Source organism: Balaenoptera borealis (genome assembly GCF_965194805.1).
Source record: "Balaenoptera borealis genome assembly, chromosome: 2".
NCBI lineage: Eukaryota > Metazoa > Chordata > Mammalia > Artiodactyla > Balaenopteridae > Balaenoptera > Balaenoptera borealis.
Genome location: NC_138867.1, coordinates 93,110,208 through 93,124,465, shown reverse-complemented (window position 1 = coordinate 93,124,465; position 14,258 = coordinate 93,110,208). Strand labels below are relative to the sequence as shown.

The following is a 14,258-nucleotide window of genomic DNA, read 5'->3' as shown; positions in this document are numbered from 1 at the left end:
ACCACTCAGGATATTTCTACCCTCATTCAAAGTCCTTGCCCAGGTTCTCCCAAGGGGTAGGGTGGGGAACCAAGCCAACTAAACAGAGGCTCAGCACAAATGGAACTGTCATTGACAAAACAAAACAGCTAGAGCAGTGTACCGAAGAGTATAAACAAATAAGGAAGGAATGGGGGGAGGGAGATCCTGGCAAAGAGAAGGCATCCATACTACCTCTGTAAGTATCTCATACAAGAGAAAGATTAAACACTCTCTCCATTACATTTAATGAAAACTATGTTTGTCTTCTTCCTAAAAGTCAAGCAGTAGAAAAGTCAGAACACTTGCTATCTAAAGATAGAGAGCTTAGAAATAGAAGGTGTACTGTATTACTACTGACCAATTTCAAAGGGGCTCAGAAGCTTGTTTTGATATATCTCCTTCTGTAGTACTTTTTAAAAATGCAGTTAGTGAAAATAATTGTTGGTATTAAATGCAAAGAAATATGCTGAAAGCATCAAATCAGTACCGTATATAACCTTTGCCACTTTCCCACCAGGCTTTTCCCCAAGAAGGTGTTTAGTGTTGGTGCAAATCGCATGTGCGGGTCTGAGCACCTGTTTGATTTGGGAGGGTAGATACTTAAACCAAATTAACCTGTGCCCTATTCCCCACCCTCTTTGAGATCCCCAGGGCAGCCTGGGCAGCTTAAAAATCAATACAGGATTAGTACAGCTATGGATTCCCAGGAAACCTAGATTCATACCCTGACTTTAGGTGCTTTCTAGCTCCATAATCTCAGGCAAGATATTCAAATTCCCTAAACCTCACAATTTCTTCATTTGTAGATGGGAATGTTAAGGTATTCTCAACACAGGTCATTATGAGAACTCAGTGAGATAAAGCATGCGGAATGCTTGCTATACTGCTTGGCACAGAACAGAGCTAAAGAAGTGTGGTGATCATCACTATTGGTATAGGCACTGTTAATCAGATCCCCCAGGAAGCTGTGATGGACAGACTCTAAGGTGACCATATGATCCCTGTGTCTCCTTTGTGTGATTACCATCTCACTGAATCTGGGTGGGACGTGAGACTGCCTTTAACTAACACAATGTGGCAAAGGTGATGGGATGTCTCTCCCATAATTGCATTACATTATATAAGACTGTCTTGCCAGAAGATTTATTCTAGAATCTTTCTCTCCATTGCTGGCTTTGAGGAAGCAAGCTGCCATGAATTCTACAACCACAGAGAAATTCTGCTAATGACGTGAGTGAGCCTGGAGGTGAACTCTCTCCCTGTTGAGTGTCCAGACGAGCGTGCAGCTCTGCCCACACCTTGACTGCAAACTTGCAGAGGACCTAGTTAAGCCATGCCTGGGACCCTGATGCACAGGAGATAATAAATGTGTAAGATAATAAATGTGTGTTGTTTTAAGCCAGTAAGTTTGGGGCAACTTGTTACACAGCAGTAGAATACAAATACAGAAGCACTTTGCCTTCCCCATCACATTGGTATTGGGGGGTCCTTTACTTAGCTCTTCCCTTCCCATCACTATTAAAACTCCACCGACTTTTGCCCATGTATAATGAGCCTTCTTTTATTCAACTAGTTCTAGTATCACCATTAATAATTACTCAACAGATTATGAAGCTCTCTTTGATTATTTCTGATGAACAAAAGCACCATTTATATTTTACATTTCAATCATAGCTCTGTAATATTTAGAGAGCTGGTAAAACTTACTAAAGCCACAGACTACACATTTATACACAAACTTGCTCTTCCACCATCTGGTAAAGCCTCAAACACGAATCACTTACCAAGGCGTGTAACACAGAAAGCACGGCACAGACACTTCCTTGTTCTTAATTTTTCTTGCATAAATCTCATCTTTATAAAAGGAATAAGCCTGGCAAGACTAACCTTTTTCTTCATGTTCTTTCCTGGGTCCCAGTATCTGAATTGGGAAGATATTTCCAGTGAAAGGAAGAGTAATTTTTAAGTATATTTACTGTAAGTATACAAGCAAGAGAGTCAACTAATGGTACTGTGATGTAACCATCAGGGGTAAAACCAGCCAACAAAACTATTACATGAGATTATCTTGACCATAAGTTAAGTCAAAAGGGAGCTGAATCAATCCCTAACATAGGAGACAAAAAGTTTCCCATTCTCCTCTTATCATCCTCTGCACAAGCTGCTCTGTCTTTGAGACTTAAATTTTAACAAAAACCTTCCTGGTCATCTTTTAAAATCCAAGACTGGGGTACATGCCAGCTTCCAGTTAAAAGCACTCACAATTTCTTTTTCCTAAAAAAAAAAAAATTCTCACCAATAAGGACTACTAACAATGGCTGGCTTTACACCAGCTTAACACCATTCTATTTTTTCTTTAATGCAAAAATAACTACTTTCTCAAAAAACACCTTAAGAAACAACAACAAAACATTTTAAAAAGTTTTAATTCACCAGTCCACTATAAATATTATAATGCTGTCTTTCCAGTTTTTTCTATCACATTTTTGTTACTTCTATAATCAGAAGGAAAATATTAAGTTTTCATCCAAGTAAAAATTGAAAATTTCTGTCTCTGTAACATCCTGTATGAGGAAAGAACACTGGTAGCCTTGTCTTGGCTCTGGGGCTGGCTGCTCATTTGACCTTGGGTAAGCAAGTTAACCTCTCTGGATTGCCTGTCAAATGTGGAAGTAGATGATCTCAAGTACAAAGGGTCTCTCCTCTCTACTCGAACAGTCTAAGATTATGAGACATGAGTTTTCAAAACCTGCCATAGGTCATTCTAGACCGATGACTGTAGCAGCCTCGTTCTTTTAATCTCTCTGAATTCCCACACAAATATAGAGAACCTACACATCAAAACCAAATGCTTAGAGATAAGGTATCCTCCTGAACAACAAAACAGAAGCAGGTAGGGACAAACCAACAGCATCCACAAGACCTAAATGGTGTCTGTGTGGGCAGAAGCAGAGGGAAGAAACAAGGCTGAGGGACCCGAGAACTGGAAAACCCCAGAACAGCCAGTAAGTATACACAGGAAAGTGAGGAGGGCCAACTGGGAGGGGTTTTGCCTGAGCCAAGAGTGAGTGAGCAAGGGGCCCACAGTAAGATCTGAAGGGGCTAAGGCAGCTAGTCCCTATGAACTTTCAAGACTGGCCCTAGGACTCCTGCCCAGGAGGAGAAACTGCTGGGAGTAGGATCAAAATTGAACAGGATGGGGTAATAGAGACAAAGGAAAGACCAGATCGAGATAGAAGCAGGTGAGGGGAACAGAGCCATGATGTGTCAGAAAGCAGGTTGCCATATTCGTGAATACAAGGAAGCTCTATGAACTTAAAAAGGCCATGTTCAACTCTGCCTCCTAAAAGTTCAAAGAAACTATTTTTCACATAAAAATGAAAAACAGAACAGTATTGAGGGCAAATCCCACATAAAGTTACACGAAAGTAGAATGAAAAAAAGAGCAGAATAACATCCCTATAAACCATGAAAGCATGTCACAAAATAGAGAACCTCTCTCCCCACAAAAAGTCCCAAACAACAGACTACTATTTCAAAATAAGCTAAAAGATTTAAAAAGATGAAATGACATAAAACATGGAAGAACATAATTCAAAATTAGAAAAACTCAGAAAGAAGGTAATAGAACACACACACACAAAAGAAATAAAATAAAAATGCAGAAATATATAACTAAGCCAGAAGGCACACAGGAGGGGATAAATACAACATATAAGGCCTAAGAAAAACAGAAGATGGAGAACAGGAAAAACAAGGTAAAAAGGGAGAGATATAAAGGATTTGAGATAGTGACAGATACTGAAGACAGGCAAAGAAGATCTAAGATATAAATAATAAGCATCCTTGAAGAAAAAGAAAAGGCAAGGGAACAAAACTAATATTAAACACTATAATTAGAAAAAACTTCTCTGAAATTAAAAAAGATTACAAAATATAATCAAAAGAAAACACAGCAAACATGAGAATATCAAACCAGAATGATTAAGAGTTACTCTAGTAAAATTACTGGAAGGAAGGAAGGAAGGAAAGAAGGGAGGAAGAAAGAAAGAAAAGAAAGAGAGAGAGAGAGAGAGAGAGAGAGAGAAAGAAAGTTGTATTATTAACAGACTTTGAGAGCAACACTCTTTGCCAAAATAGAATAAAGAAACATATTCAAGTAAAGAAAAGATGAGTCAAGGGTTTTATAGCCAGCAAGAATGCCTTTCAAGTATGAAGGGCAGAGACACATTATTATTAACAAGCAGAAAGCTGGTGAAGATTATTCCCATGAGTCCTCCCTGAGGAAATCTACTAGAAAATAGCTTCAGGCATTAAACAAACAAACAGAGGGACATTGACATAAAGACCATGGTAAACATGAAATATATAATTTACTTGTAGAAGACTAAATGAGGACTAAAAGGAGAAAGTCTAAGATGTAATGGCCATAGGGTCAGGCAGTGTGGATATAGTACAGTTGCAAAAGACTGGGGGAATGAGGAAAGCATAATGAAAAAAAAAACTTAAAAAAATTCTTCTCAGTAACTGTATTTGTTATGATAGTATTAATGTTATTATTTTGAGACTGATTGTATATAATATGGAATGAAGCAAACGAGTAATTATGGAATATTCTTATCCAATCATCCTCTGTAAACTTCAGAACCAAGATTTTTAGTGTGAAAGAAAGGATATACAAACAAAATACAGAAGCTAAGTAAAAGAATCCTGTAGTCTGAAGTTAAATTGGAGAAATTATTATGAGCTCCTAAGGTATTTTATCTTAAAATGTATAAATACATACATATGTAGATAAATAAATAAGTAAATAATTTCCTGACTATGTTTATAAAAGAGGCCTAAAAATAATGACCAACCTAGAAGCAATAAGCACCCTTAGCACCCAGATTGCAGTCTTGAAATACCATTTTCTACAGAGAAAAACCAAGGCTACACGGAGAATGCTTAATTCCAGGTTTGGAGTGAGAAATGTACTAGATGAGCCTGGAGTAAGTACTAGGCTCATGTCAAAAGACTCAGGAGCCAACTTGAAGAGGTTCTTACTGGCCGAAGATAGTATACTTTGAGTTTCTACAAGGAAAATAATTACAAAGGACTGAAACCCAAATATGTTTAAATCCCTAAGTTCATAATATTTTAAAAAATAATTGGGCACTTTCAGAGGATCATAAATAATTCATTACCTTGAAAAATGTTAAATGAATCAAAAGAATGAAGCAATGATTCTGCTTTTCCTCTGTGAATTATACCATTGTTTCAATAAATCATAGATGATGGGAAATGTCTCTATAAAAGCACTTCAATTAATAACTGAGAAAGAAATGGTAGAACTAAAATATCATGATTTTGTAAAGTCTTGATGAATCAGTGAACTTGGGCATTGAGTATCAAGATAGCTGCTAACATCTCAGAAGGCAAGACAACCAGATACTATGTGCTTCCCAGTGGAAAAACAAATACCCTCTACAGTCTTGCCAGAGGGACTGGCCATGAATCTGACTGGTCCTCTGGATCCAGGGCCATTCTGCAGGAAATACAGGGGACAGAGGAACACGCTGAACTGCACATTGGGTGAACAATCAGAAACATCTGGACTGTGGGAAACTCCATAGGTCAAATGGCCAGCTTTTAAAAGACTAAGTATAAAGCCAATAAAGAACGGAGGGAAAACCTGTGGTTTAAGAGATTCAAAGGAAACACGTACTTTTTAAACAGGCAAGACAAAACTCCACTGTCTAGGGACACACAAACTCCAGCGATAAACCGTAAAGAAACAGGAAATATGACTATAAAAGTCATGTGGGGGGCTTCCCTGGTGGCGCAGTGGTTGAGAATCTGCCTGCCAATGCAGGCGACACGGGTTCAAGCCCTGGTCTGGGAAGATCCCACATGCCGCGGAGCAACTAGGCCCCGTGAGCCACAACTACTGAGCCTGCGCGTCTGGAGCCTGTGCTCCGCAACAAGAGAGGCCGCGACAGTGAGAGGCCCGCGCACCGCGATGAAGAGCGGCCCCCGCTGGCCACAACTAGAGAAAGCCCTCGCACAGAAACGAAGACCCAACACAGCCAAAAATAAATATAAAAATAAATAAATAAATAATATTTAAAAAAAAAAAGTCATGTGGGGAGGAAAAGTGGGATTGGGATGGGACATAAGGAGGGACTTCTGGGATGACTGTCAGGTTCTAATTCTTGACCTAGACAGTGGTCATGAGGAGGTCTGCTCATCAAACCGTCATCTGTTTTGTGGAGATTTCTATATCTGTTTCACCGTAAAAAAAAAACCTTTCCAGATCCCTTACCTGTGCCTTGGCCAATTTCTTCTCCAGAAGGTCCCGTTCCCGCTCCGTTTGCTGCAGACGTTTATTAAGCTCCACTATATCTCCCTTGAGTGATGCCAGGGCTGCCAAGTGAAGCTGCAGTGACAGGAAGAAAGCAGCACAAGGTTAGACCCTTCGGCAGAAACTCATTTCCTTCCCTTCATTTCCGGTAATTAGTGTGATCACATAAAAATAGGTATCATCTACAATGGGACACCTTGGGTGATATTAACCTCAGGGGACAATGGACAGAAATCAGGTGTGTCACAGGCAAGCTGGATTATCTGGTCACCCTAAATGTAACAGGGAGAACACTATTATGTGTGGGCAGTAGGACCTAATTTTGGATGGTCTAATAAAAATAGAGAGGAAAGCTGCTCATTCTAAGGGCTTTCTCCAAGTTACTCAGCAAGGAGGAGATTAAGAGCTGGTGTGGACTGCCTGATTCTCAAGAAGCAAGGAAAAGGCAGGACCAAATTAGCTTTTACCTTTGGGAAAATATGCGAGTTGAATGGGGCAATTCAATTTTTTTCAATTCAATCACCCATACTGCCGCATGTCCAGACAGACCAAAGGGCTGAGTATTAAGAAAAAAAAAAAATGGGAGAGCTCATTGTTTCCGACGTTCTCCTCCTCAAGTTGACGCATTAATTTTCTTGCCAGCTCTTCCTTCTTCATTGTTCCCCAGACAGACTAGATCGACCAGATGCTTCTTCTGTGCAAGCAGGCCTCTCAGAAGCAGAACCGGGACTCTGATAAATTATGCTATGGCGAGAGAAACCAAGAATCCATCGCTCTACCTTTCCCCAGCCAACTCTCTCAGGGTAAGCGGAGCAAGAAAGAACATTCTTCAGCAGATTAACAAGCGCATCACGCACTTCCAGGATCTCAACCCGCTCAGCTTTCAGGTTCTGCACATGGAGCCCGGGATGCACACATGCCTACCACACATGTGCCCGCTGTGGCTTTGCAGGTGGATGGCTGGGACCATCCTTAACATCTGTTCAACCACGGCTCCTGGAGCAGCACCTTCCAGCCTTCCTTGCCCTCTGAGTCACTACTTCGCTGTCTTCACTGTCAATCCCAGGTGGAGCTCAGACCATCCCTGAGCTGAATCCCACATGACACCTGGGTGAGTGATGCGAATCAGAGCAAACCCTCCCTCTTTATAGGGTTTCTGTATAGCTTCTGCCAAGAGGATGTAAAGTAAGGTGTAAATAAATTTGATCTTTCAAGATGGACACAGTGCAGCGGCACACAACTCCACTTTGAAGATTTTAATTTCAGGTTTAGAAAGATGCTCTTTTCTGCACGCTGCCCCTCCATGCTGCGTGGAGGTTGGGAGGCTTGGGGGAGGGTGAGTAGGCGAGAAGGAGACATAGGGCAGGGGCTAGGGTTTCAAAGCGGTTGTTTGTGAGACTATCACAGCAGTGACTGTGACTTCACTTAACTGCATCGGGGCTGCAAACCAACAGACCAATAGATGATTTGAAATCAGGAATGCTTGAAATTTAAAAAAGGAAATTTCAGGCAATCTGGTGGTATTTGCCTTCTCATGTAGGGCTAGGGCCACTCAGAAAAGGTCACTTTGGGTTTCAGATACAGGGTTTCTGTGATGAATTCTCAGCACAAATACCACAGTGTTTCCACTGTACAATTTTTTGGAGGCAGTTTTGCTCCCAGCGTGGGGAGAGGGACACAAATTCACTCCTTTACATAGCTGGGTTGCCCCTTCTGCCTCTGAACTGTCAATCTGAGAATGCTCCTTTAGCGACAGACACTGTGGTCTGCTATGCTATTATGTGCGGTCTTGGGAGAAGACCCACCACCTCACCTCTGACAGGAAGGATGAAATACATGGAGAGCAGACATGTTCTTTAAGATATATAGGAGCAGATACAAGGATCCCAACTATGAGAGCCTAGACATGCTTCCTCTCTCATCCATCTCCCCTCCTACTTCTGGGGGAAAGGGCTGCCTGCAGGGGTTGGGGGAGAATTCGGGGGAAAAGCTGACAGAGACTATACACTCCATACTGACCTCATGAACTGGGCCAGATGGGGAGACACACAGAGTGGTTATTTCCATCACAGTACAGGGCAGAGGGGTCCAGGCTGGGTCACATCCTGTGGAGGACAGCCCTGGGCTGAGAGACGATAACACCAGCACTCCGGATTGCCAAAGGATCCATCAGATGTGCTTGTGGGGCAAGTCCCTTCGCTTCCCTGGATAGAAGATGCCTATCTATCAAATAAGAATTGATCAGTTTTTCTTTTTTTTGAATTAATTTTATTTTTATTTATTTTTGGCTGTGTTGGGTCTTCGCTGCTGCGCGCGGGCTTTCTCTAGTTGCGGCAAGCGGGGGCTACTCTTTGTTGCGGCGCATGGGCTTCTCACTGCGGTGGCTTCTCTTGCTGCGGAGCACGGGCTCCAGGCGCGCAGGCTTCAGTAGTTGTGGCTTGCGGGCTCAGTGGTTGTGGCTCGTGGGCTCTAGAGCACAGGCTCAGTAGGTGTGGCTCACGGGCTTAGTTGATCCACGGCATGTGGGATCTTCCCGGACCAGGGCTCGAACCCGTGTCCCCTGCATTGGCAGGAGGATTGTTAACCACTGCGCCACCAGGGAAGTCCCTCAGTTGTTCTTAATTTGAAGATTCCTTAAGAATCTCATGAATGTGATGGGCCCTTCTCCTAGAGGAGAGTATAAACTTGGTGCTTACGCATGTGTTCCGCCTAATTAAGATGATGACACACCCCGGAATCTATCTATGAACTCCAAACTAAGAACCATCTGGACTAGACGCCAGCTCTGTGATGCCCCCAAGTTTTGCAGACGGTGTCAAGTGTCATAACCACAGATGTCTGAGTGGAGGAAAGGCCCTCGGCATGTGGCACCTCCCACTTCCACATCTGTGAGTGAGGACTGAAACCCGGAGATTGACCTGCTCACTCCAGGTCCCATGGAGAGCCTAGCATCAGAACCAAGGCCACCATGCCCCTTCCTCACTATGCAGTGTTGTATGTGACAGTGATTTTCAGGGTTTTTTTTCCTGTGGATGAAAACTTTACTTAAAATGTTTGCCTCTGATTATAAAAATAATGAATATGTAACAGAAAAATAAACTGGAAAGTTGGCATTCTAACTTTTTGGTGGTGGCCTTTGGGTGGTTTCAAACTCTTCTGGGATGCTTTCCTGTTTAATACTTTTTTTTTTTTTTTAAAGAGAAAGAGGCTTTTGTATTAAAGAAACAAGAGTTGTCATAGTGTTTTCTGCAGGTGAAGGCTGTAGCATAAAAACCGTAAACGGTTATTATCTTTCCCTGCTGCATCTTCTTTCCCTGTCCACCAGCAATTCTGATAGAAGGTAAAACTTTAAAAACCAGGTGCAGTATCCACTTGTTCCTTAGTGTCACTGACAAGTACTCAGCAGAAGCTAACTACAGAGGTTGGGAGGTGCAGTGTGGAAAGAAGTTTGCCCACAAGTTGCAAGATGTGTTGCTGAGAATGTGGCTGACCGACCCCTCTCTCATCCCCACAACTGAGCACGGGATGAGTCCTGTTCTCACCGCAAGGAAGAGTAGACACTCCCTGCCAGCTTCATCTCCAGAGCTCCTCTGCTCCACCTTGTCAATCACCCAGTACTCAACAGCTGACTGGATCTCCTTCTTTTGGGGTTTCACCCCCCTCATTCTGGCAGACCTGGTGGTATCCCTGCAAATTCAATAGCTAGAGAGTTTTCGAGCAATGCTACAAGTATTATGACAGAAACTGTGTAGACCTGTGTCAAGCCCAGCATTAAAAAAATAAGAGAATACAGGTCTTTCCGGGTAATTTTTTTTTTTTTTAAAGATTTATTGATTGATTGATTGATTGCCATGTTGGGTCTTCGTTTTTCTGTGCTAGGGCTTTCTCTAGTTGCGGCAAGCGGGGGCCACTCTTCATCGCAGTGCGTGGGCCTCTCACTATCGTGGCCTCTCTTGTTGCGGAGCACAGGCTCCAGACGCACAGGCTCAGTAGCTGTGGCTCACGGGCCTAATTGCTCCGCGGCATGTGGGATCTTCCCAGACCAGGGCTCAAACCCGTGTCCCCTGCATTAGCAGGCAGATTCTCAACCACTGCGCCACCAGGGAAGCCCCCCAGGTAATTTTTAAAAGGAGTGACAGTGGGTTTAAATACTGGAAAGAAAAATTTACCACAGCAACCAAAACTGTCAACTATCTATAATAGAAAAATTATATTTGCATCATTTTTCAGGATCTCTTTACTTATATTCTGGCTTCTGAAATGGCCTCTACCTTGAGTCAGAGCTTCAGACACATGAACCTCAAAGTACCATTAAAAGATGTTTCACTAACCAAAGAGAAAGAAAATATATGACGTTTGCAGTCTGTGCTGGTCTCTTCCCAAACACACTTTTCTCTTCATGCTCAGGAACAAGACCTCGATTTTTCGTTGGTCAGACTACTGCTCAGCTGAAATATCCCAGTTCCCAGCCTCCCTTGCAGCTGGAGCTAGGTGTAGCCATGTGACAAAGTTCTAGCCAAGGAGACAGAAGCAAAAATATGTGGAAGTTCTGGGAAAATCTTTTTGAGGGAGGTCATGCTGTTTTTCTCTTCCTCCAGCCTTGCTGCTTGGTATATTAATGTGATGGATGGAGCTCCAGCAGCTATCTTGCTTCAGAAAGATGAGGTCCACACTGTAGGGAGTGGAAGGTGCCTGAATTCCTAACAACTCTGTAGAGCCACCCTACTAGCTTTGGACTGCCTAACTCCAGACTTCTGTAATAGAATAGCAAGAACAGACCTCCGCTGTATAGACCACTATTATGTTGTGATACTCTGGCAAATGAAGTTGATCTAAGCCTAATTTATAAAGAATCAGATAAACCTGGGTTCATATCTCATTTATGATACTTGTTAGGGATTTGTCTTTGGACAGTTGATTTAACTGGTATTTTTATAAATGGGTTTTTTTGCTGTCATAAAGGCAAAATGAGATGGCCATCCATAAAATGACCAGCATAGTGTCTGAAACCAAGTAAGCATTCAACAATGTGCATTTCCTCTTTCCCAGCCAGGTTTTAAGTCAGCAAGTTTCAAGTCAACAACCTTCTCAGATGAAGCCTCACTATAGGTAGTGAGAGGTACATTCAGATGAGGAAGTAACACAGTCCTGTCTTGGAGCAGCACACTTCCTGGTGGTTAACAGCACAGGAATGAGAGGCCTTAAGCCTTGGGACTTCAGCAGAAGTCCCAAGGCTTAAGGAGCTCACTGTCAGGGCTCTTAATTCTCTGTGAAATTTTAACCCAAGGCCTCAGCAATGTTGGGATGGGACCATGACACTTCCTAATACAACTTTGGGCCTAGCACATGAAGGATATAAATCCATGCATACCTCATATTTCTGGAGATAAAAGATACTAATTCCCTAGGCTGTTTTGAGCCCGGCTTCACATTCATTTTACAGTGCGTATCCAAAGGAAAGTAAACCACCTGGAAATTTGGCTTCAAGACAACTGTCAAAATGGTGGTTATTTTTGGATGAAACATTACTTGACTAATATTTCACAGTTCAGCTGGCTGTAAAGACAAGCTTGCGAAGCCTCTGAGAGATAAGGTGTCCAGCTGCCGGGAGCCCGGGTGAGGAGCAAGCAGTGCCTTTGTGACGGTCTCTCCTGGTGGTTGGCTCCTGGGCTATGTGGATAGATGTGCTTCCTGTTACCCATTAGCCATGAGACAAAGGGCTTCACACTTCTTAGGATGCCCTTTTAAGCCAGCAGCCCAATGACTCTAATGAGCCCCCAGGAGCACCACTGTGTACTAACGGTTATAAGATGCTTCTTTATCTTGTTACTACTGGCAATAAAAACAATGGAACAGATGCCGGTGCTTTCCTGATCACTTGGCACCCTCCTATGCATTATCCCACTGGGTCTCCATCACACCACACCTCCGTGCCCTACAGGGAGGCTATGATTCCCAGTGTGCTGAGGAACAAGTACTCTTCCCAAGGGCCACAGCTGTTGAAGGGGTCCAGAACCAGAATCGAGGCTGCCAAATTCTAGGCCCACCATTTTACTCATCTTTCTGGGACTTGGGTCTGCTCTTTTACAGCACTGCCTTCAAAGGGACCAAAGGCTTCCACAGCCACACCTGAAACAGAGGAATGAGTTCATCCCCAAGTCTCCATCCAGAGACCATAGAGAGATGAGACCATGGTGAGATGGCTGAGCTGGCCTTTTCCGCTTTGTTGGCAGGTAAGCTCACTCAGAGCAAACTGTGCTTGTTCTTTCTCTCTCTTTACTTGGTCTGGCTACCTGAGATGCTCCTGTAGGCCATTCACTGCCAGGGTGCCTCTATTTCCCTCCCACCAGTGATGATGGGAATGCCCATCCTGTCCTTCTAAGTGGGCCACTTGCCCTCCAGATGCAAGGTATACAACATAGTTCTTGCTCATATTTGAGTGAGACAATGGGGAGTGCCAACTTCTTCCACTTAGTGAACTGTTCTCTTCCTTAAAGGGGAAGAAATAAGGGCAACTAACCTTTACTGAACACATATTCTTTTCTTTTTAGAGACTTAAAAATATTTATTTAAAAATAACATTAATTAACCCACTATATGCTGAACACACACTCTTGACAGGTTCTGCACTAAGTGCTTTCTACACTTTACCTAATTCAATCAGCTACAGAGTCCCGCAGAAGAAAGGACACAACCCCAGTGCCAAGCTTTGGGAATATTTTAAGAATTCCAGGCAACTCGATAGTAGTAAGTCATAACATTAATAGTTACCATTTGCTGAATGTTTAACGGGTACCAGGCACTTGGGCTAAGCACATTTCATGCAGTACCTCATTTAACCCTCACCGCAATGCTATGAGACAGGTATTATCACCTCCTTCTGACAAATGAGGAATCAAGGCACAGAGGAGGGATAGGAAATCAGCCCACGGGCAGGGAACTGATAAACAGTAGAAGACATATTAACACACAGACACTCCATGCTCTAATCGTCTCTGCTATGTGCTTTGCTGGTACTTCCAACTCAACATGCCACTGCCCTCCTGGCTTGTGGGACACACATGTGTGCATGTGTGTGCATGTATGTGGATGGGTGGGAGGATGTGGAGTGGGAGGTCAGATGTGCACACTGGCAGAGGCAGGGACCGGGGGTGAAGCAGGGGGCAGCGGGAGATGGCAGGGCGAGCCCTCTAGTGACAATGATGAAGCTCGGGGCTGGGGGTCAGCTCAGCTCAGTGTCAATTTGGAGACTCTTTAACTTTCTGTGCTTTTTCATCTTTTTGAGAAGGGTCTGTACCAGATGGCCCCACTCTGAGTTCTGTGCTTGGGGCTCTGCATACTTTATTTGCCCACTGGTCCCAGAATGGATTTGCTGAAGCTCACTTTCCAAGGAAGCTTCATTTATATACAGAATTGATCAGCAACAATCTTTCCCCTAGAAATTTAAAAAGCGCTCAGAATCGCACATAACCTTACGGCTGGCAAGGGAATTCAAGAACATCTAGTTCAATTCCTTCATTGTAAAGGCATTAAACAGACTCAGAAAAACAAGGCTCATCAAATTCAGATTTCCTCATTCCCTATCCAGAGGCTTCCTGCTCTCCCATATGGCAATCCAGGAGCTCCTGGGTAGTGAATAAATGTCTATATCCAGCCCCATCCTTCGAAATAGCAGGAGACATCTGTACACGAGAAAGCAGCCTCATTCAGCTTCCCCTGCAAGACTCCCCACATGCCGGGTGCTCTAATTCAGATACATAAAGAACAAAATCCCTGGCAAAAGGGGAATGTTCCTTGCCAGATGGACACAATCAGGCCTGTTCAGTGGCTTCCAGGACTGGAACATTCCTATTCACAGCTAGAATTCCAGCTAGGGGCACCAACTGTGTAATAT

At 43.2% G+C, this 14,258-nt stretch overlaps 1 protein-coding gene across 3 annotated transcripts in view; it reads right to left on the bottom strand.

Annotated features, from left to right (window-relative positions):
* The window catches only part of MCC (MCC regulator of WNT signaling pathway), a gene marked incomplete at its 5' end in the record, with an annotated part of 423,545 nt that overhangs the window by 104,375 nt on the left and 304,912 nt on the right, over positions 1–14,258 (bottom strand). For all 3 annotated transcript variants that reach the window (XM_082375453.1, XM_082375455.1, XM_082375454.1), the window contains one exon: positions 6,326–6,439. In XM_082375453.1, coding sequence (XP_082231579.1) covers positions 6,326–6,439 — 114 coding nt within the window. The remainder of the gene's footprint in view (positions 1–6,325; positions 6,440–14,258) is intronic.